Source organism: Pangasianodon hypophthalmus, chromosome 23, assembly GCF_027358585.1.
Source record: "Pangasianodon hypophthalmus isolate fPanHyp1 chromosome 23, fPanHyp1.pri, whole genome shotgun sequence".
Classification (NCBI taxonomy): domain Eukaryota; kingdom Metazoa; phylum Chordata; class Actinopteri; order Siluriformes; family Pangasiidae; genus Pangasianodon; species Pangasianodon hypophthalmus.
In genome coordinates this window covers 9729559-9757529 of record NC_069732.1, presented here as the reverse complement: position 1 = coordinate 9757529, position 27971 = coordinate 9729559, and the positions used below count along the sequence as shown (strand labels likewise).

Genomic DNA, 27971 nt, shown 5'->3' with positions numbered 1-27971 from the left:
AATATTCTATTCTCTGTTTCCATAAAACTATTCTTTTTTATTCTATCCTGATAATATTCTATTCTACACGATTTGGGGAAAAGGTTCTATTCTATTTATTCTATTCTATACTGATAATATTCTGTTGTATACTATTTGGGAGAAAATATTCTATTCTATTCTATTCTATTCCAGTAAAATTCTATTCTATACTATTATGGGAAAAATGTTCTATTCTCACAAAACCATTCTTTTCGATTCTATCCTGAAAATATTCTATTCTATGCTTCCGTCTTCCTGTAACACGTTTTGAGATGCAAATGATCATAACTATTCAATCAATATGCCCGTTAGCACGTCACGTGATCCGGTGACTTGTTCTTTTAGAGCAGGGGTCATCAATCTTCTCCACAAAGGGCCGGTGTGGCTGCAGGCTTTTATTCCAGCCAGGCAGGAGTCACACCTGATTGTTTAATCATTCATCTTGGTCTCCAGTCAGCTATCAAGTGTTTGCCTCTTGTTTGGCTGGAATGAAAGCTGTAGGCACAGCGGTGTTTCTGCGGAGTAGACTGAAGAGCCCTGTTTTACAGCATTCCTCTACTTTCCCCTGAAAAAAGCTAGCGACAGCGGCAGGGACTCTTATTGTGACACACAGTTCACCCGGAAGTCGAAGAGGAGCTGTTCTATTTTTTTTTCTTTGCTATGCTTTAGCTAAACCAGTGTGAAGCATGTATGAAGCATTTTGTAAAGAAAAATTATAATATTAAAATAAAAAATAAATAAATAAAAAAGGCGCTGTAGTAGTACTATGCAGCATATAGTTGTGCACTAAAGTAACCGCCATGTCAGACAGAAAGCGACGGAGAGAAGAGCGAGAGGAAAGACGAGACAGAAAGAGGCTGAAAGACTCTGAAAAGGAGGAGAAGAAATACAACACACACACTAAAAAACTCAGCCAAGAGGTGCAGAAACTGAAACATGTGGAGACTTTGTAAGTCCGAGTGCATTTACAAGACTGAAATGTAGAGGGGTTTGGGCTTTAGCTAAGACAGATAACATTCCTGTGCAAAACAGGGCCAAGTTAACGCTATCATACTAAATAATATCTCTTTAAAAGTAGTAAGTTAGTATGCAGGTTTGAACAGCCATAAGATTTCTTACCTGCTCAGATTTTAGCAAAGTCATGTAAATGTCTCTCTCTCTCTCTCTCTCTCTCTCTCTCTTTCAGCTATGAGAAACCTCCTCCTGGACTTATAAAGGTTTGCAAAAATTTTAATTCACTATATATATATATATATATATATATATATATATATGTGTGTGTGTATGTATGTGTGTGTGTGTGTGTGTTTATATATGTATACAGTACTGTGCAAAAGTCTTAAAGTCTTAGACACCCTTTTTTTTTTTCCTTTTTTTTTTAGTACAAAGGCATTTTAGATTTCCAGCACAAAATTAAATGTTACAGAAAAATGTTTGTATGTCAATAAAGAAAGCAGCATTTTACATAAGGGACCACTTTTTTCAATAAATCAGAAAACATATTGAAGGCTGCTGGGTTTCGCTGCAAAAATAAAAAGAAATTGTGATAGTCATAGTCTCCAGAAGAACTGTGGCTGGTTCAACAACATGCTCAGTAACACTTACAGCTCATTTCCTTATAAAACTTCACACATTGTACCTGAGACTACTAATTTTTTTTTCAAGCGAAAGATCATCACACCAAAAATGCCTCTTTTTTTTTTTTTTTTTTTTTTTTTACATTTATTACTGTTTACTGCGTTTTATTTTTTTTAATGTAGAAACATTTAATTTCATTATTTGAAGGCATTTTTGCTCTACAGCATTTCTTTGCATGTGCCTAAGACTTTTGCACAGTTCTGTATGTGTGTGTGTGTGTGTGTGTGTGTGTATATAGAGAGAGAGAGAGAGAGAGAGCACCATTTGGGACGTGAAGGTTTTGTATCTTCTGCTCAGGAGGAAGAAGAGAAACCAGAGGACTGTATTCCTGATGTCCCCGGGAATGAGCACGCCAGGGAGTTCCTGGCTCATGCACCCACTAGAGGCCTGTGGATGCCTCTGGGCAAAGAGGTGAAAGTCATGCAGTGTGAGTGATCTTTTTTCCCATGTCCAGTACGCTGTTCTAATCCCTATTCCCTATGAGCAGGGAAATGCATTATGGGTATTCTGTACTCACACATTTGAACACAAACCAGCTGCAGAGCATTATGGGCATGGTGTTCAATAACACCCTGGAAGGAGAGAGTTCAGTGAGTGTGCAGATACGAAGTAAAGCAGAACTAAATGTTCCAGCTGAAGTATGTCTTTGCTGAGGTTTGTGTCGTTTAGCGGAAGAAATGGAAAGATGCATGAAAAAATGGCAGCTGTGCATTTGTAAAGGATGTAAATGTCGACGACGTTTCTGTGATGCATGATATGTTTCACAATAAAGAGATTTGCTACAAAAAGCCAGCAAAACAGTAGTGTGACATTTAAAAAATTCAAAATTATACAGAAATATTTTTAAATACAAAATTTAAAAATAAAATTTGTTTTATTTATACAAATATCTAAGACTAAAAAGGAGAAAAAATAATCTGCAAAAATGTTAACATTTTTACAATAGTAAACATTAAGTACAAAATTTTAACATCAAATCAGCTGCGTTGTCAACTTGTAATTATTAAAAAAAAAAGAAGAAAAAAAAGGATATCACAATATCTAAGAAAATTATTATGACATAATTGTCACAATATTACATTATATTATATCAGTGGTCATCAACAAACCTAATTGAGATTCATATTATTAATAATTACTAATTATCCCTAATTTTCTTTTTCTTTTTTTCTTTTTTTTTTTTTTTTTGATCCTTTACTGACTACTTCAGGCCAGCTGGTGTCACCTTTGTCCTGCAACTATGTCCAGGACATCATAGTTGTTTGTACTCCTCTCTTAATTAGAATGGTCTCATTGTGCCCTTTTTTCATTGTGAATGAGCTTTGCAGCTCACAAGTAACTGATATGAGAGTGAAATTGAGTAAGACATGTGCCTTAGTTAGTGATTCATCCTAGTGATTTATCCAAAATCCGATGAAGATGACTGTTAGAGGTGTCCTGTGTGTATTTCAGGCTGGAGATGCAAGCGTTATGGCCACAGGACCGGGGACAGAGAATGTCCTTTCTTCATCAAAGGCAATCAGAAACTGGAACAGTTCAGAGTGGTGAGTTCCTCAGAAGCATGTCTTATAATAAAATCTCGTACTAATCAGCAGCTAACGCACAGGGAATTGTTACGTAAAGGTGGTCTGAGTTATGTTAATGTTGCTGTTGCAAGAAAACAAGATCTCTGATATGTTGACATTTGAGCATGCTAAAGCTTCAAGCCTGGTTTGGCTTATATTTAAAAAATTGCAGTAGATTATTTTGATAACATGACATTGAAACATAACCCAAAGGTTATATAACTTATATTTCCTGATCTGTGTACATATTAATCAATAATTTGTTTGCAGGCACATGAAGACCCGATGTATGACATCATTAGGGAAAACAAGCGCAATGAGAAGGAGACGAGGTACATTTTCCTGCACTGTCCACAAATTTGAGTACTTGAGCTATGGCACCGTGTTGTCGTCCATACCCGCAGTTGTAATGTGATCTCTCAGATGCATCATATAACAGACATTTTAGTATCCTGGTGGTATTTCATCCTGTAATAAAGTTCAAGGGCAGGAAGCGCAATTAGATGCCAGTTAATATTAAATAATTTATCAGTTAAATGGATCGTTGCTGAGCAATTATCTGTAAACTTGCACGTTTTAATGTATTTTTTAATGAAACTGACCACATTGCTCATCAGAGAGTGTGTAAAATGAGTAAAGCCAGGCTTACACTGTATGACTTTGCCATAATTTATGCATTAATTTTGCTGTCAGTAACATTTTTTTTTTTTTGAATTGTGGTTAAATCAAGTGCAAATCATAGAGTGAGACAGGGTAAATGGAGAGGGTAAATCTGATGATGGTCTGGGCTTTGACCGGGTCATTCTAACACATTCAGGTTTTTCGTTTTGAACCACTCCAGTGTAGCTTTGGCAGCATGCCTAGGGTTGTCGTCCTGTTAGAAGGTGACTGTCTGCTCCAGTCTCATGTCTTTCGCAGACTGGAACAGATTTTGTTCTAGGATTGCCCTACCTTTAACTCAACCGATCTTGCCCTCAACCCTGGCCAGTTTCCCAGTCCCTGCTGATAAAAAGCAGCTTGATGCCACCACCACCATGCTTCACTGTGGGGATGGTGTTCTCACAGTGATGAGCCGTGTTGGGTTTCCGCCAAATCTAGAGTTTTGTGCCAAGGTCAAAAAGTTCAATGTTTTTATTTACTTAGATGAGAGAATCCCTTTCCACATTGTTGCTGTCTCCAAATATAATTTCACATGACTGTTTTTTTCGGTTCTTCTCACTGCTATTCCATAAAGCCTAGCTTTGTGGTGTGTCTGGGCTGTGGTTGTTCTGTGGAGAGCTTCTCTAAAAAAAAAATCTGGGGCCCTCCGGGAGCAGGTTTATTTATAATGTGATCACATGGTACTTTAATTCCAGCAGCAAACTAGGTTGTCACTGAGAGAGAAAAAAATCACAGCTGATTAAATCAGCACTAAGTGAACAGCGGCATTAGAGTCTTACGCGTCCTTATTTCTTTTCTTTTGAAGTTTTAGCACATAAAACTTTGCAAACAGCACACTGTCTGCTTGTTTGTGTTTTGTCAGACGGAGGTGACTAGTGGTATCATTGACATTTAACTTTGAAAGGTCACGCAATATAATTATGTTTGTGATGCGATTTTTAGCGCCGCATCAAGAGATTAAATCGTGCAGTGTAAAGTCCAGCTTAAGCATGACAGAAGACATTTGAATATAAAAGGATCTAGTGAACAGAGTAGACTTCAATGTCCCCAAGTGGAAAATTTGGCTTGGACTCAGTATGTAGTGGCCAGTCAGCACCATAACCATACATACACTCAATCACATGTGAAATCATACACACAATCCAGATACACACAAGAAAAACAGAGGGAGAGAGGAAAAAAATAAAAATAATAATAAGTATCTGTCCCTATTAATTGCTCCCTCCTGATTACCTAACCAATGCATCACACACATCACTTGCATATCACATACAGTACCATATGCAGCCAATACATGATATATGTAGTTTTGTTTCCCCTATTACACAGTGCCATAAATCCTTAATATCAACTCATAAAAAACTAATAGAACCCTACTTTATTTGTTGCAAAGTCTGGCTGAGGTTGGCACAGATTAATTTTTAAAATGATTTAGCCTACATTGAGCAAGTGTTATTTTCTACCCGATGGTAAGTTCATATTCACCGGCAGAGTGTGAGAAGGATCACCTAGAAATGCACAGGTTTAGAGGGAAGTGGTCTATTAATTTAAATGGGAGTCTTTCATTATGGTTCCTACCTCAGTGTCCTACATATATATATGTATTACATATGTAACATCTACAGAAATGTTGAAATTTTTAACATGGAAAAGAAGGGAAAAAATAAAACATTATCTGTTAGTGGCACTGAACAGCAATGGAGTCAGTCAGTGTTACAAGAGAACATGTATTAATAAGATTAATAATAAAATACTCATATTATATTATTGCCCAGCCACAATATGAAGAAAAAGGCCTTTGATTTGCGATGTCACAACATCCCCTGTGTTTTTTTTTTTCCAGTGGCACTGTAATGCATTTCCCAGTGTGTACAGCCCAAGAACATGACAAAGTTGTTTTTTTTTTTTTTTAAATAAAATAAGTCTATTCTTATCACTTATATAATTGTTCAGCTCACTGTAATTATCGTTATGTATGCAATGGTTCCTGTTACCAAGGGAGTAATTAAACAGTTCTTATTAAAAGAACACTGATAAATTGTAAACAGGAATATCAGGACTGGTTGGAAAGGTTCTTTTGATGCTTCGCCTTGCGATGTAGGATTGTCATTGTACGCATATCAAATCAATCAATAGGGATTAGATAAAAAAAAAGATTGAGGCCTGTCCTGATGTAAAGAACATGACAGCATGTGTGTGTGTTTTTTGAATAATCCTATTCACAGCGATTATGTAACTGCAGAGCTCACTGTAATTATCATGATGTATGTGATGACATTGTTTCTGTTACAAAGGGAGTAATTACACTCTGCTGGGGGAGAAATGAAGTGTACACCATGGAGTCAGTTTAGTGTCCAAATACTGGTACACAGAACTTTCCAAAGAATAAAGAAGAATTACTGTGCTGTCTTTCAGGAATGCCAGTTGATTGTAGTAACTTTTTCTGACAGTGTAGATTAGGGGGAAATATATATATATAATCATTCAGAATTTTTGTGGCCGGAACAATGTGAAATATTACTCTCTCTTCCGTCAGTTTCCGTCCAAAAAGTTTCAGTTCAGCAGTAAAGGGTTGACTCGTTTTATTGATGGTTTGCAGCCGCGTGTCAGAAAACAAAGCATGGATTATTAAAAGCCGGAGTTGAAAAACAGATTCGGCTTTGGGACTGATGCAACCGTCTGAGCAGCAGGAGAAAAAAATCAATAGAGAAAAGAGACAGGGGGTTGCTGCTGTGCAGTTCCTAGGGATACAGACGTCTAGGAGATGATGTAGAAATTCTCAGAAAGACTGATAAGTTGTGAATTGACTTTCAGGACTGGCTGAAAAAGTTATTTTGCCCTGCAGTGTAGGCAGGCCACTATATAAAAAGCAGATCAGATGTTTGTGCTTGCCCCAGTGTAAAGAGAATCAAAGTGTGATATTTTTTTTCTTTTGTACTTTTTAAAAAAAATTTTTTTTTTTTTTTTAGATAAATCGAGCTTGAGTACTATCACAAGTGTTCTTAGTAGAAACTATAAATCCTAATGGCTTCTTCATTTCCAATGCACACACTGATTATATTGATCCTTTGTCATTTGCTCACCACAGGATCCAGCAGCTGAGACAGCTCCTACAGGATACAACATCCGACTCAGACTCCAGCTCCTCTTCCTCCTCCTCCCCCTCCTCTCACCACGCCCATAAGAAGAAGAAGAAGAAAAAGGAAAAGAAGAAGAAAAAGAAGAAGAAGAAACAAAAGAAGAATCAGAAGCACGAGTCAAAGTGTAGTGATAGCTCAGACTGAGAGGAGAATGTTGTTACTGGTGGCTCTGCTGGGAGATGACAGGGGCAGCTGTAGAGACCTTTGCTAAGCCACTGAGCTCTGCTTTCTCCCCCCCGCCGCTCTTCCTCCCATCCTGCTGACTCTGCTTAATAATACATGCAGGCATTTCATTTCCCCTGTCATCAGAAACGGTTTGCTTATGTGACGTCTCTATCAGCTCTGTCTCACATTAGACCGTTGTCATGTTTGTGCCGCAGGCTTCAGACGGTCCGTGCCTGAAGATGATGTAATGTCAGCTCTGAATGGGTGTGGTGTAAGAGGAATATTGCTCGCTGCTGTAATGTATTTATTGCTTTTTCCTGTCTGAATGAGTTGAGTTTTGTTCAGAATTGATTCCTCGTGGATTCTGAAAATGTTTATTGATCAAGCAAAGCCTTGCAATAATACTGAATACTTCCCCAAAATGTTGGAGATTATATTTCTGTAAATACATGGATGAAGTGAAAATGGTGTTATTAAATACATTTGCAGTGTTTTATGTGTGTGTGTGTACTTGTTCTAAGATACTGCCAGTAAACTCAGTGTTTGGCACTTACTCAAGTCATAATCACACCCTTTTATGTTAGGAACAAACACAATAGGGTGTGCTGTTATAGGAAAATAATATATCATAGTGTTTATCGTGACATATACAAGTACACTGACCAATCAGTGAAATTCTTTTCTTTGCATATCCCAGCTTATCAGGAAGGTTAAAGCACAGGGTCAACACTGATTTAGGGCCATGCTCAAGAGCCTGACAGTGAAAGCGTTTGAACTCATGAACTTCTGAGTAGTAATCCACAAGCTTAACCACTCAGCCACCACTGCCCCAGAGTAGTCCCCTACTACTCAAAATTACCTTGATGAGATTGCCACATTTGGGGGACTCATAGATTATACTTTTTATCTGTTTATTGTTACATTTAATGTTTATTGTTACATCCATGAAACCAGTTCTTTTCTGTTATCACTTACCTTATAGCAATTATAAACAGTCGCTCCCTTACCACTCTCTTTGTTTCTTTCTCTTAAGTTTCCTCTCTTTTTCTTTCTCTTAACTTAATGTTACAAAGCACTGACACTAGAGACTCCTTCTCAAAATCTCACAGAAAGCTTTGCCATATCAATATAGTTTTTTGTTTATGTGGGGCATCCGCCATACAAGTCCCTGTGATTGAGCTGTTATTATAGAAACAATCAGGTATTAGAATGGGTGCATTAATATAAACCTGCTATAGAAAATTAATCAACACATTCTGACCAATCAGAATCAAGAGTTCAACAGTGATGTGGTGTAACAGCATTTAAAGGGCACTGATATTTGGCTGTCAATAAATGTTTAAAACATATGGCTATTTAATATGAATTCAAAACTCATACACTCTTACCAAAGCTGTTTTTATATCAAATCTTGTGATAGCCAGGCACTATCAAGCAGAAGCTAGGGCACTTTAAGCTACATTGATTATGCTGTTAACACAAAGCCCTCTGAAAAAGCCTCGGAAAGGATGAATTATACAGATTTATTGTCTGTGGTGATAGCACATACACTACAGATGCAGTACATAGATTTTTGGTTGATAAATGGTACAGCATTTAACTTCTAGAAATGGAGAAAGTTAGTGAAAGAAAATGTCGCCTCCTTAATCTTAAGACTAAAAAATCATTAATATTATAATGACAATACTCCATATGAATACATGGTGTAATTAAGAACTATTTTAATATGCGTGAGCTGGACAGCAAAAAAAGAACGCCGGTAGTCACTAAATCTGATGAGATGGCTATTAATTGTAGCCTTGGGACAGATTTTATTTGCATTTAGAATAATCTGTTGGCGTGGTGAAATTGCTGACCTCAAGCAAGTATGTCTGTGTGTGTGTGTGCATGCCACGGGCCTCCCTTGCCACCCCTCTTTTCCATGGTAACTTTATCTGGCTATGTAGCCTAAGGCATTAGATAAAAAGCAGCATTAGGACTGTGTGAGTGTGTGTGCAGCTCTTTTATCTCAGTGGAGACATCAGTATCACAGAAGAACCTTCATAATGTTCCTCAGCCACAGCGAAACCACATTCTCTTTACTGAATTTGAAAAAGGATGTTCACTTTTTTAATGTCACTGCAGCACAAGTAAAGCTGAATAATATATCCATTGGCTAAAACTTGTGTGTCACCACCCATGGAAGAAAAAAGTGTCTGAGCAGGCAGAAAATCTGCGAGTAGGCACTTCTTTTTAGAAAGTAACAGCACAAAGCTCAATTCAGGGCAAAATGTGTTTTACAGCGATACATAATTGGTGTGAAGAAGAATGATTTACATTTTTTCTAGCGTATATGAACAATGCACCAAATAGCTGTACAAATCATTATCTCTAATTCTAGGATGTCTACAGGATTCCATTTTCTATCATAGGATTTAAAAAAAGACATCTACTGACAGTGATCAGGCCGTCTAAACCCAGAGAGATAAGTCTAGTTGAAATGTTTTGCTAGATATCAAATATGTTAAATGAACAAAAGCAGTTCTGTAATGAAGTTTATGCCACTGGGATTGAAAATGAAATATGAAATTTGCACAATAGAATTCAGATTTGCCATGGTGACCTTGTCATTTCCAGATGATTGGCTTTTAAAAAAATCCAATGTTGTTTGCTTTTCCAGAGTGCTTGGTTGGAGCATTGTGTAAATTTGAATTTGAAGAACTTTTATTTTAATTTGATGAACCTGTTGGAGCATTGTGTACATTTGAATTTGAAGAATCTGATGGAGCTTCATGTAAATTTGAATTGTATACAGTGGGTTGTTTAAAGCTGAATTCTGTTTTAAAGCCTTACATACAAATGAAAAATATTTAAGGTAGCTTTGCCACTTCACAGCTCTAGCATTCCCGGTTTAACCCTGAGCTTGGGTTATTGTCTTGGGTGGAGTTTTGCATGTTCTCCCTGCATCCTTTTGGGTTTCCTCCAGGTTCTCCAGTTTCCTCTAACTTCCCAAAAACATCAGTAGGTGAATTGGCTACACTAGGTGTGCATATGCATGATTCCCACTGATGTACTGGCATCCTATCCATGGTATATTATTGCCTCGTGCTCAATGTTCCTGGGATAGACTCCAGGTCCACCATGACTGTGAACAGGATAAAGCGGCTACAGAAGATGAATGAATGAATAAAAATTTAAATCATCTTCAGAACTTGATATACAATTACAAAATTAATTAAAATTCAGATTTACAACATTTAAATCCAAATCACAGTGGCACATACTGTACATATTCCAAATATGACTAATATTAGACAACAAATTTGAATTTTCCAGTAAAAACTCTTCATGCATCAGCTTGAGATGTTTACAGCCTACAGATTATTTTAAACTGAATTCTGTTTGTAAACTATACTTACAAATTAAAAAGCAATTAAATACAAGTTAAACTGATGTCATCTTCGGATATACAATAATTTCAAAAGCATTAATAAAAAATCAGCTTTACAAAATTTAAATCCAAATCTTAGTGGCACACCTTTTCCAAATATTCATTTGAATGCAAATAATATTGTTTTGATATTAAACTATTCCTACAACATAATTTTACAAACAACCTGCAATTATTATAATATCATATAACAGATTATTAAAACCATTGTCATTTAACAATGGCATGTATATATTAGTATGACCATATTTAATAAATTTGGCTTTTATTTAATAAATAAATGAAAAGATGCTTCATTTATGTCCAAACAAGCGACGTAACACTGTCACGTTTAGCGTTCTGGATGAATGAAAGAGCTGGACTGCGTCCAAAGCCGCATACTACCATACTAAACAGTGTGCTACACTATAGGTGGCGTACTGTTGTAGCATACTTGTCTCTGTAGTACTGTAGTAGCCACTGCACAGAGGGCGCGGCTTGTTCGCCCCTCCCTGTTCAGTGGTCGGGATTTGCTGTGCTCTGATTGGTCTCTGTGGCACGCGGCGCTGAACCAACCAGCACGCGGAGGAGGAAGGAGGAAGTGAAAGCATCAGCGCTATCTGTTTGGAGGAGAGACAGAGAGAAAGACAGGGAGCGCGCAGAGACGCTACGGCTACAGCTACAGAAGTCCCCCGCAGCAGTCCTCCGGCGGAGCAGGGCTCCACTCGCCGCTTCAGGTGAGTCACATTCGCGTCAGCACGCGGACAGGACACGCGGGCTGCGGGGCTTCGGGTTTGGATATAAAACAGCAGGTCGAAGCTCGTGCGTGTTTTAGTTTAGCGCGCGGAGTGAAGCGCGCGCGCTGAGTCAATCTCCTTCTCGTGACCCGTGGCTCGCGCTGTGTCGCTCGTGTTGATGTGTCGCTGGATCAGCGCGAAAGGGCGGATGGGAGTCACACTGGAGCTTAAATCAGTTCAGCACTAAAACTGAGCTCAGTTTTACTCACTCAGCTTAGTTTTCAGTTTTTAGTTTATTTACTAAACACCACCTGCGTTTCGTGTTGGTGAGAATTGGATATTTAAGCCAGCAGAAGTGGTTTACATTGTTTCTGTGTTTAGGTTGGAGGCTGAAACAGCTAGGATTAGATTACACAAATTAGAGTTAGGATTTGTTGACTCAAGTTTTATTTTAATTTTGAGCTGCAAATCACTTCATTGTAATCCTGTCTTCACAGGGTTTAGTGCTAATAAAGGATTTGTTGATCTTAGTTTCGTTTTAATTTGAGTTGTGCTGAATCACTTCATTTTAATCCTGTCTTAACAGGGTTTAGTGCTAATAAAGGATTTGTTATTCTAAATTTTATTTTAATTTGAGTTGGAAGGCAGCAATTAGTCTTAATCCTGTCTTAACATAGTTTAGAGCTAATAAAGGATTTGCATCACATAACTTTAAACCTGGTTTAACAAATCAGTGATTAAAGTCTTAATCTGGGATTAAAATCTGATTATCTGCCAATATTTAATTTGCCTAAAACTAATCAGCAAAAATATTGCTCTTGAGATAAGTCATTTTCAATCGTTTTTTTCACCCTTTTTGAGTTAAAAAATAAATAAATAAATAAATATATATATATAAATATATATATATATATATATATGAAAACTTTTAAAGGAGCTCTTCACTGGTGCAGGCTTTGCGTTGGTGAATGGCAGGTTTAACTCTGCATGCACCACACACTCATTCACGGGGACTTGTATGGCAAATGATCCACATAATCTAAAACTAATAATAAAAAAACAGATTAACTCTGTGTAGTTATTTAGTAAAGAAAAAAATATCATCTGTGTTATGGTGACGCTTTCTGTGAAGAGATGTTTATTGAACGTTTATGTAAGGAAACGCCAGCGCTTTGTAACAGTCAGCAAGTTTTATGTCACAGGAAAGTCTTCAGTACAGCGACTTCCAGTTTCAGAGGCTTTCCAGTTTCTCTGTAACATGACAAGCTAACAGGAACTAACTTGTTTTGCAGTTGTTCCACAACATTATATGTAACTATAGATGGGTAAAAAGTATGGCTTATTGTTCTTTAGTTAATACAGAATGTAATTGTTGGCAAATTGCTGTGGATTAAGAGGAATACAGCACTTCTGGATGTACTATTATTGGAAAATAATCAGTTTCTGGGTGGTAATTGTTCACATCCAACCACATAACACCAGCACAACATTGATTATTGTCCTATAACAGCACCCCCTCAATAAGTTCTTTACTTATGTATGTAGGGCTGCTAGTGCGTTGTTAATAACGTCTTTTTCTTTTTTTGTGAAAGTGTATTATTTACCATTTATCATCTGCCAAAAATGCTACATTATTGCCACGCTTTATTTTAAGCAGTTTGTCAGAAGACTGTCTTTTCACAGTGACAGTGGATTCAAGTCATCCTGAATTAGTTGAGTCACTTGTGTGGCTGACAGTCATGTAGACGCCACCGCCTTTGCTTCGTACTAGCTCTTCTGATTTTCTGATGACTGTCAGAGAGAGAGAGATCATACTCTAGTGTGTATCCAGCAACCCAGAAACACACACCGTACACTTTTGGGTGCTAATTAAACCACTGCAAAGTCATGCATAATCATCAGGTTAATAACAGTTGATGCTCACATTCACATGTGGTTAGTGTGTAGGGCCTAACTGCTTATTTGAGGCCTGTATCTGTTATTATGAAAAGGGTTGATTATAGCGCAGTGTGTGCTCACTAAGAGCTGGGTTGGGCATCATGCATCATGTTGTTTGAATGACCACTTGATGTTTCAAATAAGCTCCAGGGTAGCCTCTGGCATCCTGGCTTTGGAAAAGCAGTTACTGACGATGAATGAATGAGTGAATAATGTCAGTATTATAGTGTCACAAGATGAGTATTGCAGAGTATCGTATACCTGATTCTTGCATATTCCTGGTTGTGGTGATCTTATGCACTTATCCTGCACACTTAGTTCACATTCTGACCTTGTTAGAGTCACTCAACTTGAAGATTGCAGCCTAAAATGAGAGCTGCACATGTGAATTTATTGCACATACCACATGGATATAAATTCCCTCATACACTTCCTTCCTCAGTCTCTCACTTTCCACTGTCAATGTACAGCAGTGTCTGTGATTTTTTTTTTTTCACTTCTCTTTTTCTAGCACCCTACCCCCCTCTAAAACATCCCAACTCACTTTAACAGAGGTGTTACTTTGTAAATTGTTCCCCTGCTGATAGATTCCTCACTGAATTTGTCTGTAGCTAATGTTTTTTTGTTTTTTGCACAGAAGTTGAAGCGCTTTGCTCACCAGGCTTTCAGGGACCAGCAGGTACTCTCAGACAGCAGGTACATCAACACCCCTCCTCCTCCTCCTCCTCTGTCCATAGTTTCCAGGCTCAGATTAATTTGCTTTTTCAGTTGAGATGAGAGTTGCCATGCATGTAATTACCGCCTCTAGATTAATTACAGAAGAAGACAGGTGCAAATGGAGGTGTCAGTGTCACAGTGTTGCAAGTGATGTACAAAGGAGGAGGAGCTTTGCCTGTAACTTGAGCACATTTAGTTCTAGTTTTCACTATACTTCTCAGTGAATGACAAATAAACTGAACTGCTCAGCAGGGTTGTCAAATGCCTTTGCTTTGAAAAGCTTTACCATTTTCAGTAAAGCTCCAGGACACTTAAATCCTTAATTGCTTTCCATATTTATGGTGGTTTAGTGGGTCACATTTTATATATGTGTATATATAAGGTGTGTATATATAATATGTATGTATGTATGTATGTGTATATATGTGTGTTCCTGCAAGTGTTAACCTAGAAAATAACTCTAGACATTTTAATTTCAAAAACCTGCAACAATACATAAAGCAAAATCAGCAAAAGAAGTTTTGCCATGAGCCTTTCAGCACCTGATTTGAAAACAGAGCAAAGTTTGGCTGAGCATTGTGCCAGAGTTAGAACGGATGTGTCTGGAAGGATTAAAAGCTCTTTAGAGGATTAGGGGTGGGTGATATGGCAAAAAGATCAAATCACAATTCTTGAAAACATCTTCATAATACACAATATTTATTGTTATATATTATTTTGCTGAGATGTTGCTGACAAAGTGCCAACGAGTAGGTTCATAGAGTGTTGTCTGGCCTTTATAAAAATTTACATTAGTTGGTGCAAAATTGCTTTTATTGTGTAGTCAGTTACTTATGCTTTATTATGACTAACAAAAGAACCACTAAACACTGACACCTGACCGTAATGATGACAGTGATCATGATATTGATATATCATCATATTGTCAAACCCTACAGAGAATACGATACAGGATGGAGACAGTTGTAAAGGTAAAGGGTAGGTGTACAGATTCTTCTTCAGTAAGTGGTTTATCCTAGTTGGGGTCATGGTGGATCCGGAGTCTGTCCCAGGAACTCTGGGCGTAAGGTGGGAATACGCCCTGAATGAAACACCAGTCCAGTCATAGGGTACCATACACACACATTCACCCACTCAGATCTAGGGCAATTTAGAGTCAGCAGTCCACCCACTGGCATGTTTTTAGGAAGCTGGAGACAACCAGAGAACCGGGGAGCCTGGAGCGGCGAGGCGACAATACTGTTAGTGTCATAGCATATACTGTTTGGCCATTTTGTTGTGATAATGAAGGAAAAACTGTCACTTCTAACAGACTTTTTGCTAAACTTCTTTGTATTTTTTCCTGTGTCTTAAGGGGATGGAAATGCTTGCTCTTGACTGTGAAGTTGAACATTCCTGATTCTTCCAGCATGCGTCATTGTGTTTAGTTTTGTTTGGTGTACACTATGTGGGCGTCTCAGACAGAGGGATGTCAATCATGCACGCTAATTAGAATTTTGCGATCATGTCTTGGAAATTTTCTGATCTGTCTGATTGGTGAATTCAGCTGATATTTGAGTGGTGTTATTACATTTTGAATTGTTCTTTCATTAAAGTTTTGTGGATGTTTAACACTTATTGTTGTTTGTCACTAAATTTCTTTGGAACAACAATCTTATCAGGTCTAGCAGGATTCTTTATCATGCACTTTGGTTCTCAGGATGATCTGGCCTTGCATTCGCTGCCCAGACAAGCAGGAAACGTTGTGCAGATGTTCACTTGCTGCAGCTGTATGCTCAGAGTCCATCCAGCTGTGCTTGCGTGGATTGCCCGTGGGGTTTCTGTAAAAGTTTTCCTCTCTGATAGTCGGCATATGTGGTGGCTTGTGGCCTAGCGTGCATGCTAGAAGTAAGGCTGTGTCCCTGTGTGGTGATCTGCTCTCTCTTGCCTCCTCTGTGCCACCTCTGCAGCTCTGGCACTGTCATTACCAGAGCATGTGAGTATCTGTTATGACGCTAATGAACCGCTCTAACGCAGATCCGCATAAATCCTGCTGCGATCCTGATAGCACTCCATGGATCATGTGGATTTAAAGTGCAGCACTTGTGGCTCAGGCCTTGAACTTTTTTTCCGAGACTTTCTCTAAAGTCAGGATTTACTGGGTATGTGCCAGGACCTGGCAGGTGCGTCGGATTTATCGCGTGAGGTGCCACTAATTCACTGGCTTTCTGTCTAAAGGAGGAGGAGTGTGATGAACAGCGTGGGACCTTGTCTCGAATGAGCCTGTGCTGATATAGTGTGAAAGAGTAAGAGTGTGTGCCAGAGAGAGCCTCTTTTCCCTCTTGTAATGCAGGTCATGTCAAACTAAAACTTATCAAGGTGAAGAGAACATTCGGATGACTGCGGCAGTGAAGTGGAAGTGAAAGGTTTCAGCCACGTTAGAAGCACAGCACATTAATTCCTTTGAAAAATCGTAGCTTGACCTGCTTTGCCTTCGCACAACGTTCTAGCAGTCTTGAATTTCTTTCTTTGTCAGCTTCAGTCGGATATCACACTGCTGACCTCAGCTTGTTTGTTTTAAGAATCTAAATTGCCTGCGTTTTTGGTTGCGTTCCATTATGTTTCGTGAGGTGTTTGTTTTGGGTGTGTCTACTTCTGCACTGCTCTCCTTGAGCTGAAAGTGATGAAAATTGTTATTGGTTTTGTTTTCACACAAGACCCCACCAAGCTTTTGTGTGCACATCAGTGTGGTATCTGTTACAGTACGAAGAGTGCTGATTCTATTACGCCGTGTCTGAGTTCTTCATTTACACACTGACCTTGACTTTCTCTGCAGAAAGCAAATAAAACTGAATGGCAGATGCTGAAATGCGCAGTTATGACGTGGACACTTGATTGACTCTTGGGGGAAAAATGACCCATTTACGATGAGATGTAAAAATGTACTAGATGTGCTGCAGCGGATCTCAGTGCAGACAGCAGATCTTTTTTAATCCTCTTGATGCACGACCGTATTTCTCAGCAAAGGCGGCGCAGTATTAAAGTAGACAAGCTGTCAGTGTGGTTGTGTAATTTTAGTTATTCGTTTGCATGCCCTATATCATTTAAGACACTCCATTTTAACCCATTCATGCCCATTTTATTAGTCCATTTGTCTCCTGGGATATGAACTGAGAAGAGCCTCCCAGCCCAGCAGTAATCAAATTTTATGTCAAACATCTGAAGAAGAACATAACAAATTGGTTTGGGCAAAATGCGGACCACCACAAAGAGACACCCTCCTCGGCGCATTTCTACGTGGTATGCATTTGTAACATTGAGAGTTAGGTTGAGAAGTACTGAGCGCAGCAAAAGGTGATACCTCTGCATTAGAGATGAGATTGCTGAGATATAATTAGAGACCACAACTCACTGATGTCAACTCATTGACACAAAAGGCACTAAAGACACTAAAACGCTCAGGACGGCATTTTAGAGACTTTAAAGTGTGTATTTCTTTGGACGAAAGCCAAAATGCAGAGAAAATCTGTGGATGATTCTAAGTCAGAGATACTTTGGGGTGTTTTCTGTTTGGTTTTCTATTGATTCATTTTAGGTCTAAGGTCACTCTTGATTCAGTAGATAATCTCACCCAGATACTGTAGCCTTCTCAGAACTGTTACATAACTTTATAACTGTTTGCCTTTACTCTTCTACAGCTGTATAATGTAATGAATTCTAATCCCACTAGCCGGTTTCTTCTTCATCATGTATCAGGGAGTTTTGCTTGCTGGTAGCAGAATAAGGCCAAATGGTCTCAGCTTTTTGGTCTCCACCAAAGTGTGATTGGTGTGTTTACACCTTCCCAAACGAACAGCACCAGGTTTCAGTTCAAATGGGCTGAATAAAGCATATGTTTTCACACCTGGTTCATTTGCTCAAGTCCTCACCAGAGATTTTGTGTGACACATTTTGTCTCTTTTTCATTTTGTTTCAGTTTGTTTCACATCGCAGTCATTTCCAAGTGCATCAAATGGTTTGCACATGCTGGTGTTCCTTGATTGGTCAGAAATTTTGCGGGGACGTTATGGGATACTTCTCACTGGCGCCAGTACCATCCATAGTTTAAGATCAATAAAGCAATATCTCTGGTGTTTCTACACGGACTTACAAAGCTATTACCATTTTCCTAGGCCGGTTTCTGCTGTCCTTTCAGAAGATGAATATTCCTTAAAATGTATTTAAGCCATTTAAAGTAAAACAAATGCACTGATCTACATATGCTCTAGAAGTAAATGCTTTGTGTTCATAAAGAGGTGATCTATATAGTTCCATATTAACACAGAGTCGTTTCCATAATTTTTATTACAGCAGATTGCTGCTGAATTCTCAATTCACTTGGTTTGAAGGTGTTGACTAACAACTCTGTAACAACTCTGACAGTAGTGCCAGCTGTAACTGTATTATGGTGGATGCTCCACGTAATCTAAGACTAATAATAAATGAATTAAAACATGCTGGTATTCCAGATTCTCAGTAACATGAGAATCTGCTTTTTTTTAAGGTCTTATTAACTTTGAGAGAGCAAAAAGTGTCTGGGATGTTAGAGCTACTGTAATTTCAGTGATAACAGAAACTAACATTAAATGTAACGCAATGCATCATTTCAATGTGACTATAAATAAACAAATTTCAACTACACATGGATTGGATAAGAAGTATGATGTGTTGTTTAATTAATCTAAAATATAATCGTTGGCAAAATAAAACAACTTGTGATGGGCTGTTTTAGGAAAATAATCAACATCCTGTTTTGTTCCTTACTTAAGACTACAAAATGTGGAGTGCATTATTCTATGTGGTCATAGCGATGCGAATGTGTAATCCTGTAAGGGATACCACAGTCCATCCAAAAGTATAGATGAAAAGACGAAATTTGATCTCCCGAGTGGCGTGATAGAAGAACGTTCGCCCTATCATCTGGAGATTGCGAATTTGAATCCTGACAATGTCACAGCCATTCATGGCCGGGAGTCCAAGAGAGCAGAACTGGTTTCTTTGGGTGGGAAGGGTGGCATGCTCTCTCTCCTCTGACATTCAGAGTGATGCTAGCCAATCATGGGCATCTGTGAGCTCATGTATGAGGAAGTGGGTAGATAGTGCTTTCCTCCAGGTATAGTATGCTACCCTGTGACGCAGAAAACACAGTGTGATTCAGGAATTGATTCACTTGGATGAGGATGTAGATCCCTTTTTTGTTAGATCAGTGTGCCTGTGGATGGATGGATGGATGGATGGATGGAGTTATCACCCCTGTCAAAACAAATGATAAAGAATAAGATTAATTAGCATTCAGCATCAAACAGCATGGGTCTATAAGCACAATAAAACACAAGTTATCTGATGGAGAAGGTTGACTCTGTTAGTTTGACTCAGTTTAACTGCTTTTGACTCTTCAACTCGACTGATTAAAGTGGATCACCAGCTGTGTTAGGAATCTGGATGCTGCAGCTGGTAGGAGACCATCACAGCGACTTGTTTTTCCTCCCATCATTATATAGAAAGGTGACTGTGCCAATGCAGCTGTGTTAAAAGAAACTGCTGCGCCATGAATCTTTCCTCATTTTGACAGAAACTCTCCTGAGCCTTCTAACGCTGGCGCTGATGCACTGCTGCTTTCTAACAAGCGCTGTGTGAGCTGCACCGTGCCTCTGACAGCACTGATACCCATAAGCAGTGTGTATACATCTGCAGGCAGTCGCTTTCCCTCTGTGAAGCCTGAAATCATGGAGACGAATTGCTACGTGGTGTAACAGACTGTGAATCTGTTTTTCTTTTGTACATATGTGAGCTGCCGGAGTGCTCCCATGCCAGTCTTCTGTTTGAGACATGCTTGACGTGGCATACTGCTTTAGTCGGGATGCACGTCAGGTGGCTTTCTTCTCCGCTGCTGCGCTTTAGTTGTGCTCTGTTTGATCTGATTATCGCTGTGTCCGTTTCTCTCTCTCTCTCTCTCTCTCTCTCTCTCTCTCTCTCTCTCTCGCCAGATGAGGCATCTGTCCACAGTACGCTTCTTCACCCTGTTTGCCCTCTCAGCACTGTATGCAAACAAACCGTAGCAGTATCGTGCAGTGATTTAACCAAAATGAAGCCTCAGTAGGGACACGTCTGCATCATCATCGAGTCAAGTGCAAAAGTTTGCACCCTCTCAGAACAAAGTAATTTATTTTATACTGATCAGACATTTAATCTATTAGCTTTCATAGATATTTCTTCATAAGTGATGGGTGGTCAAACAGAGTGCTTTAAGATACTAATAAAGGAAAAATAACTTCAATAGTTTGTATTTTCCTGTCTGAATATGATCTAAATATTGAATAAAAAATATTTAGGATGGTCCAGCTGCATATAATGGCTACAAAAAAGACACAACAGTTTGAAGTGGTTATGATTTTGTTTTTGCACAATATCACGTTTGAATAGCGCTGCACATTCTGAACAGATGACACGTGTTTTGAAGTGGAAGTGGAGAATAAACACATGCTCTGCTGTCCAGTCATGCTTAAACATTTGGCTTTTGTCACTTTTTTTTTTTTTCAACCAGCCATGTCATCACTTCTAATCAGACCAGAGAGGGTAAATTCTGCAAAAGTCTGTGAAATCTCTTCCCTTTTCTCCATTCTTTAGGTAAATAATTTACATGAACTCGAACAGTTTGGAGACTGAGAAGGCTTTTTAATGCTTTTTAAACTATTTTTATAGTATAGAGTTTCTGTTCTCTTCATTTCCATGTGGGTTTCCTCTGGGTTCTATGGTTTTCTCCCACTACCCAGAAACATGCAGGTGGATTGGTACGCTAAATTGCCCCTGGGTGTGAATGAGAGTGTGAATGTGTGTGTGCACGGTGCCAATCCAGGGTGTAGGCCTATTCCTGCCTCATATCCTTTGTTCCTGGGATAGACTCCAACTCCACTATGACCCTGTGATAGAAAAAAGAGCTTAATGAAGCTGAATGAATGATGAAAGATGAATATTTATACTGTAAAATATGGTAGATATTATCCATAGATAACTAATATCCTAAAAAATAAAATAAGCAATATGTATCTGGACGCAGTAACTATGTAGCACATAAAACTGTTATCAGAATGTACACAATTGCAATTTAAGCAAATCTAGTTCAGTGGAAAACATCTTGTAGGGTAATCTTCTTATGAAGATGCATAGGGAATTTTAATTAAAAAAAAAAAAATTATGTGACTCTGGCAAAGATAAGCAACTTTATTTAAAATGAAACAACGAAAAGTTATTATTTGTTGTCTACAATCACTAATCATTGATAAATCCTTCAATTACTGGAATTGCTAGTTTTGGTTTTTCTCTTATTTAGGGCTAGCCTTGCTGCCTTATAAGCCATTACACACGTGCACACACACACACACAGACATCCGTCCTCTGTGTGTAGAGGAAATGTCTGAGAACAGAATCAGGTGAGTGACTTCCTGTTACAGCCCGCAGTGGGCTCACGTTCATTTCCTGCTTTAATACACACTTGAAGCAGTTATTGCACTTATCTTATGCATTTATCCCAGATTCTATCAGAGTAACTTTCAAGAGGATGCGAGTGTTATGTCAGTTGTTGTTCATGAGCAATCTGCAGTTTATTATTAGCTGTTATTTTTTATAATCAGGTAATCACAGATCGCAGGCTTTTTAAAGCTGAAGAGTGTTTTTCTACTGACATGTTTTTCAGACTTGTTTTTCCTGTCTTGCACTTGCAAAAAAAAAAAAGTGCAAGCCACAATTTAGGCATAAAAGGGCAGAAAATAATACAGTGGTAGGTCAACATGCCTCTGTTCCTAGCTGAAAATAGACTTACAGCAGTCACATCAAAGCTTGTGCTCCGAAAGCGGGACGTCACTCAGAGTTGTAAGGTTTAACCACCATAAAAAAAAAATAAATAAAGAGAGCCTCAATGAATGGGCAGGGCTGAGGATGAGGAAAAGTGTGTGTGTGTGTGTGTGTGGGAACATACTAACAGCAGTTTGGCATTGTGGGTGGGGTTTAAGGGCGTTCCCACTGGCAGAGCTTGGTCTGGTGGCAATGACTCGTCCGTCTGTCCGGTCAGCGTGTTAAGCCCTGGACCTCCGGGACTCTGGGCTAAGGGTGTGTAGTAGACGCAGTGAGGGTGAAGGAGGAGTAAAGGACAGCTGGGTGGCTTTGTGTGTGTGAGAGAGTGTGTGAGTGTGTGGTGGGGGTGCTTAAATCACAGTGTCGTCTTTGTTTCCCTCTCTGTGCCAGTCACAAAGTGAATCGTTTTAAGAGTGCAGCCGCTGAGAGAACGCTGAGCCTCAGTGTCAGTGTGCTGCTTCACTCCTTATGGATCATGTAAGGCTTAAAGGGAAAGGCTGGAGCTCGGAGCAGGCCATAGACAGGCCGTTATCATTCAGTCATAGTGCTGCGTGGTAATTACAGTGTGTTAGTCATATAGTGTGGAGACTGGAGCATTAAATCTGCTGCTATGAAGTTTACTGTGTTTAAAAACCAGGTTTCTGAGGGAGTGAAGAGCAGCACTGAGGCTGCTGGGGAGTTTAACCCTGTTAGTGTGCCTTATGGTAGCTGTGTGTCTGCCTCTGTGTGTGTGTTTGCCTGTGTGTGTGTTTGTGTGTGTGTGTGTGTGTGTGTGTGTGTGTTTGTCTGTCTGCCTGTGTGTGTGTGTTTGCCTGTGTGTGTGTTTGTGTGTGTGTGTGTTTGTGTTTGTCTGTCTGCCTGTGTGTGTTGTATGTGTGTGTGTCTGTCTGCTTGTATGTGTGTGTGTCTGTCTGCTTGTATGTGTGTGTGTCTGTCTGCTTGTATGTGTGTGTGTCTGTCTGCTTGTATGTGTGTGTGTCTGTCTGCTTGTATGTGTGTGTGTCTGTCTGCTTGTGTGTGTGTGTGTCTGGCTGCCTGTGTGTGTGTGTCTGGCTGCCTGTGTGTGTGTGTCTGGCTGCCTGTGTGTGTGTGTCTGGCTGCCTGTGTGTGTGTCTTTTGTGTGTATCCACATGTCCGTATGCTTCTGTATGTATGTGTGTGTGCGTCTGTGTTTATGCATCTGTGGGTGTGTACATCTGTGTGAGTGTCTGTGCGTGCGTGTTTGTGTGTGCAAGTCTGTGGATGTGTGTCTCTGTGTGCACATTTATGTTTCTCTGTGTATCTGTCTCTGTGTGTGTTTGTGTGTGCACATCTGTGTGCGTATGTTCGTCTGTGTGTATCTCTGTGTGCGTCTTTGTGTGTTTGTATGCGCAAGTCTGTGTGTGTTCATGTGTACACGTGTGTGTGTGTGTGTGTGTGAGAATGGAAACACGTTTATTTTTGTTGCTCTCAAGAATAGTTTCCTGTAGAGGAAATAGACAGTGAAGCTTGAAGCATTGCTGTGTTGTGTGTTTGTCACAGTGAATGCTAGCTTGTTCATTTTGTCTAGGGAATTTTGAACTTATCTTTTTTAAGATGTTCTGTACCTTGCTGTCCCTGTCTGTGCTGAACCATTTTTCTTGAAGTAGGACGTATAAAAATAGCAATAAATCAATCATGGAACTTTCCAGGTCTCAATCTAGGCTAGCAAAACCCGTCGGGGATTTTCTCTGATGTGCTGCTCTGATTAGCAGAAATGCTAACCTTGCCATTTAAAACTGGATTTTTTTAATGTTAGTGTAGCCTGTAATTTTGCTCTTTAGACACAAGCTTGTGTAGAAATGTCTAATTTGACTTTTGACTTTGAGCAGAGAGTAAAATTTGCTCTGAGGGTTTGAAAATATTTTTTTCTTCTTTATGAAAAGGACAGGTCACCATGGTTTTCAAAAACAAGAATGTAGGAATGATAGTGATTAGAAGACATTATAGATGGAAAAGTATTTAATTCTTAGATGCATCTCAGTTCTTGCAGAAAAACATCAGACGTTTCCATAAAAATAAAAAAGATTTTTTTTTAAATTGAAATGGTATTAACATTTTGCTGACAAACACTAGGGCATTTTATATTTTATTATGAAAGGATAATTTTTTTATTATTATAACAGCCCTTTTTTTTTTTTTTTTTGAGATTTTATGGCTATTCATCACATTAACAGGAGGATTTTGCTTAGAACAGATATACTGGTGTATTCGGTTTTGTTTAGTGATTTAGGATGTTAGGAAGAAGTCCATATTAATTCATTTTTTTTGTTGATAGTATTGTGTTGATAAACAGTAATGGAAATGCATTAGGCCTAGTGTTTTTCATGATAGATGAAAATAATATGTTTTGAAAGCAGCAAGAGGTCATGCCAGGAAAAAAAATCATAATGAAGGCGGTGAAATAAATAATAAAAAAATCAATATGAATCAAAGTTAGAGAAAGCATGATATCACTTGTTCTTTTCAGGTAGCCATACTGAAACCTTAAGTATCGGCCCATTACGATACTGATCGCAGATTTTCACAGCTAAGCTTTTAAATGAAGTGCTGTACAGGAAGAGATACATAACCATCAACATGACTTACACAAAAGTACAGTTTATTTAAATGAGCTCTTTCAAAGGGAAAAAAAAAACCATCACAGGGTGAATGTGTGCAAAAATAGACAATTTTAAATCAAAGGTAATGAATGAAATTAAATGTAATTGCACTATAATATGTAAGGAATAAACCATGATGACATGGTGTGATGCAAAGTCCTGACACTGGAGACTAATAAATATCTTCTTACAGATGTTTTTTTTAATCTCCTTACTTATGTTTTTCTTTGTTAGATAACAGCACATTTTAAAAATTTGTTTTAAATTATGTGGAGCATTTGCTGTGAATTAGCTGTTACTGTAGAAACAACAAGTTCAAGTCCAACGGCGTCAACAGGTTATGCCTCCACCACCACCAAGTCTGGTCCTTCTTGTTACTAATTTATGTGCTAAAAATACCCTTAAAATATACTTCAGACATAAAGCTGACCATAACATTTGGCCTTGCTGTGACCTTGACCCTGTTTGGATCAGTTCCAAAATCTGATCAGTTCATCTGCTGTTTATAGTGATATTTACATATAAATCTTACAAACAATCAAGCACTCGTTCTTGAGCTATCACAGTAACGAGAATCTCAGGCAATCTCGGAAAATTAAGCAACACCTTCTGATCGGTCCGATTCGAGAATTCAACAGCGCCAATTAGCTAGCTGTTTACCTGCTCGATGGCACATTGTTACTTTACAAGCAATTCTGTGATATTTCAGTCAAGGTTTGATACAGAATTGTATCAAAATTTCTTTTTTTTTTATCAAAATGAAATTTAATCATACCATGGTTAATGATTTACACCTCTATTTGACATAGTTGCACAGATAATGTTGTAATTTAGCCTCTGTTCCCTTACAGGACGATAGTAAGGTACAATCTCCATTTTTGTAGTTCACCTCACAGAAAGGTAAAATATGTGACCTAATTTACACTAGTTCACATCCTGTCTGAGAATCCTCCTGCATACACCACGTGTGGTACTGAACATATTAACAGACCTTTCAGCAAAGAGACACAGAGCCGTAGTGTGAAAGTGCTCAGGCCTGGGAATCCGCTAGCTAAATGACAGTCGTCATTAATCTCTTAACCGTGTGATATATTACGAGCAGTATGTTGGGCCACATAACACTGGTGTGTTTGTTTTCTAGATTGCCTGTGAATAGCTCGGTCTGTCTGTAAGTCTGACCGCGGCTGGAACTGATGAGTGCCGAGTACTCCTCGTGTCATGTGGACTCGCCTCACCTCACCTCACACAAGAACAACCAGAATGGTAGATTTACATGCATTTTAGCATGCTGCAGTACAGAAAAATGAATTTGTCTCTGTTTACAGGGAGCACTTTAGAGGAAAAGACTTCGGCTGTAGGGCGAATAAGTGTAATGGAACGTAACGCCTTGTAGTTATGGTAATGTTTTTGTTTGCTTGTTCCTTTTCTGCGATGGGGGAAGGATTATCCTCGTGGTTTTATCACTAATGAGGGAGGCAGAGTGTTTAGCTTCAGCACTGTGTTTATGTAATCCTGCTGCTCATTGCTGGCTCCAGCACACAGGCGTTTCCCAGAACCGTAGATGTGCTCCACCAGTTTTATGAATGAAGGTCAGACTTGAGCTTGACTGAATATTAACCCTCCCTCTAACTTTGTTATAAATTTCCTCAGCTCACTGTGGCATTTTGTTCAAAAGGATTAAAAGTTAATTACGTAAGCTTCCTCACAGGCAGATACATTAGAGGCAAAGCACTAAAGGTGTATAAGCACCCTATTTTAATTGTATGATTTCTTCTTATTATTTCTTCTTATATAGTGTAGAAACACGAGTCCGGTTTCTCTGATGCTTTGGGTCGTGTTGAGTTTAACGTCATGTTGAATTTTCCACCATTTGGAAATTTTTTCTAAAACAGTTTTGTTGCTCCTTCTCTTGCAAACTTTGTCTGTTTATCACGAAATTCGGATCACTGCATCATGAGATCAATCCAAACAAAAGGTGTTTCTTGGATTTTTGATATGCAGAATGGTTCATCCATAATGCGCATGCGAATTTGATCACAAAGTTACCAAACAGGAAGTGAGGCCAATTCTCAGCAACACTTTTAAATATTGACACCCAACTTGGCACATACTATTTTTAGCAGCATGACCTGATGTTGACCAGCAAGCTTTGAGTTTGTTTGCAACTTGGGTGGACTAATGAAAACAGGAAGTGAAGCAGTAGCTCAGCACCAGCTTGACACTTTGCCTTGAGGTTAAGTATATATCCTAGGGAACAAGCGCATGGTGTCAATGGCTTTTGGTCTTCCTCCATCGCTGAGGGGTTGGGCAAAAAAGTGCTTGGCCCCCTTAATCACTGCTTGCAACTATATTTAAACTTGGTTTATGGTTTATCCTGATGGCCAGAAATCAGCCAGGATGTATTCACAGCATAGGCAGCTATGGCCAGTAAGTGTCCAGGTTCTGTTTAGGTTTTGATGGTAAAGATCAGACTTGGAAGCATCAGTATGTAGAGCCACAGGACAAAGAAACATTTAGCTGTAGATGTTTTATGTTTAGCTGATGAGAGTAATAAAAGGTAAGTGTACTACAAAACAAGATCGGCCTTAGTCCACTGCAGGGTTATTAAACTAAAATATGTGAAGTTCCATTTACATAAAACGTCTTGCTTTCAGGTGTCTGGGTAAGTGGCTGCCATGACTGAATGTTGACAACAGTTATCTTTTAATGCTTAACCATTAGTGATTATTTCATTGCTATAAATAAGATGCATCAGTTCAAAGTAGTTATTTTCTGTTTCATAATGGCACATCACGCTATCGCTTTTGATTAGTGCCATGAACTCTTAGCTGATGAGGCATCAGTTTTGAACTTGCAGGAAGAATAAATGCATGCTTCTCTGTCTTCAAACATTCTGTTCCTGCCGTCTACTTTTCTTTTTGTTTTTGTAAAAGCCATGTCGACACATTACTAATCAGACAAGAGAATGTAAATGAAATGAAAAAAATGTATGAAAGTCTCTGAAAATTTGTCGCTTTCTGACCTAAGGTCTCTAGCTCGTATTCAATAATTTACATAAATGCATATGACTGGATAAGAAACAGCAGAGAATCTGGTCCAGAAGCTGTGCTGGTTCATGGTTAGCAAATTGGAGTCACTGAACCGTTTTTTTTTTCCCTTCCATATGGTGCTTGGCTCTGCTACTGTATTTTTTTCATACAGTACCTCAGTCTACCAGTTGTAAATACCTGATCAACTATATTCAGTTGTCTTAAAAAGTGTTAAACCTTAAAAGATCTTTCTTACAGCAGAAAAAGCTAATATTCTAGTTAATGTCAGAATATAAGAGCATTAAATATAACAGATGTAAATTAGTTACATGCAATGAAAGTTCTCTAAAATCTCAGCATGGCTGTTCTCCTAGATATGACCTTGTAATACTTGTAAAAGGTTACAATTTCATTCCTAGCTGCTTTGTAATTTCTGATGACACAGTGTGTTTTGTTGAATTT

The 27971-nt window shown here is 38.7% G+C and overlaps 2 protein-coding genes across 8 annotated transcripts in view; both read left to right on the top strand.

Moving 5' to 3' along the window:
* The first annotated feature begins 432 nt into the window (after positions 1–432).
* rp9 (RP9 pre-mRNA splicing factor) lies at positions 433–7683 on the top strand. The gene is made up of 6 exons (XM_034298346.2): positions 433–970; positions 1208–1238; positions 1957–2086; positions 3112–3203; positions 3495–3556; positions 6973–7683. Exons 1-6 carry the CDS (start codon positions 822–824, stop codon positions 7166–7168), a joined length of 660 nt encoding a protein of 219 aa, XP_034154237.1. The 5' UTR covers positions 433–821; the 3' UTR covers positions 7169–7683.
* A 3496-nt stretch (positions 7684–11179) lies between these two features.
* elmo1 (engulfment and cell motility 1 (ced-12 homolog, C. elegans)) overlaps positions 11180–27971 on the top strand; it is an 87222-nt gene continuing 70430 nt past the window's right edge. For 4 of the 7 annotated variants that reach the window (XM_034298480.2, XM_034298479.2, XM_026929578.3 and 1 more), the window contains exon 1: positions 11180–11335. The gene's annotated coding sequence lies outside the window, so the exon portion shown is untranslated. Of the gene's footprint in view, positions 11336–13910; positions 13970–25723; positions 25744–27971 lie in introns of those variants that run through there. The other 3 variants (XM_034298478.2, XM_026929585.3, XM_053228253.1) reach the window with 3 other exon arrangements.

Excerpts from the sequence above, each read along its gene's own strand:
- rp9 (XM_034298346.2), top strand. The coding sequence starts at position 822 with ATGTCAGACAGAAAGCGACGGAGAGAAGAGCGAGAGGAAAGACGAGAC. Across the intron at positions 1,239-1,956 it reads CTCCTCCTGGACTTATAAAG|GAGGAAGAAGAGAAACCAGA; the intron begins GTTTGCAAAAAT and ends TCTTCTGCTCAG. Across the intron at positions 3,557-6,972 it reads CGCAATGAGAAGGAGACGAG|GATCCAGCAGCTGAGACAGC; the intron begins GTACATTTTCCT and ends TGCTCACCACAG.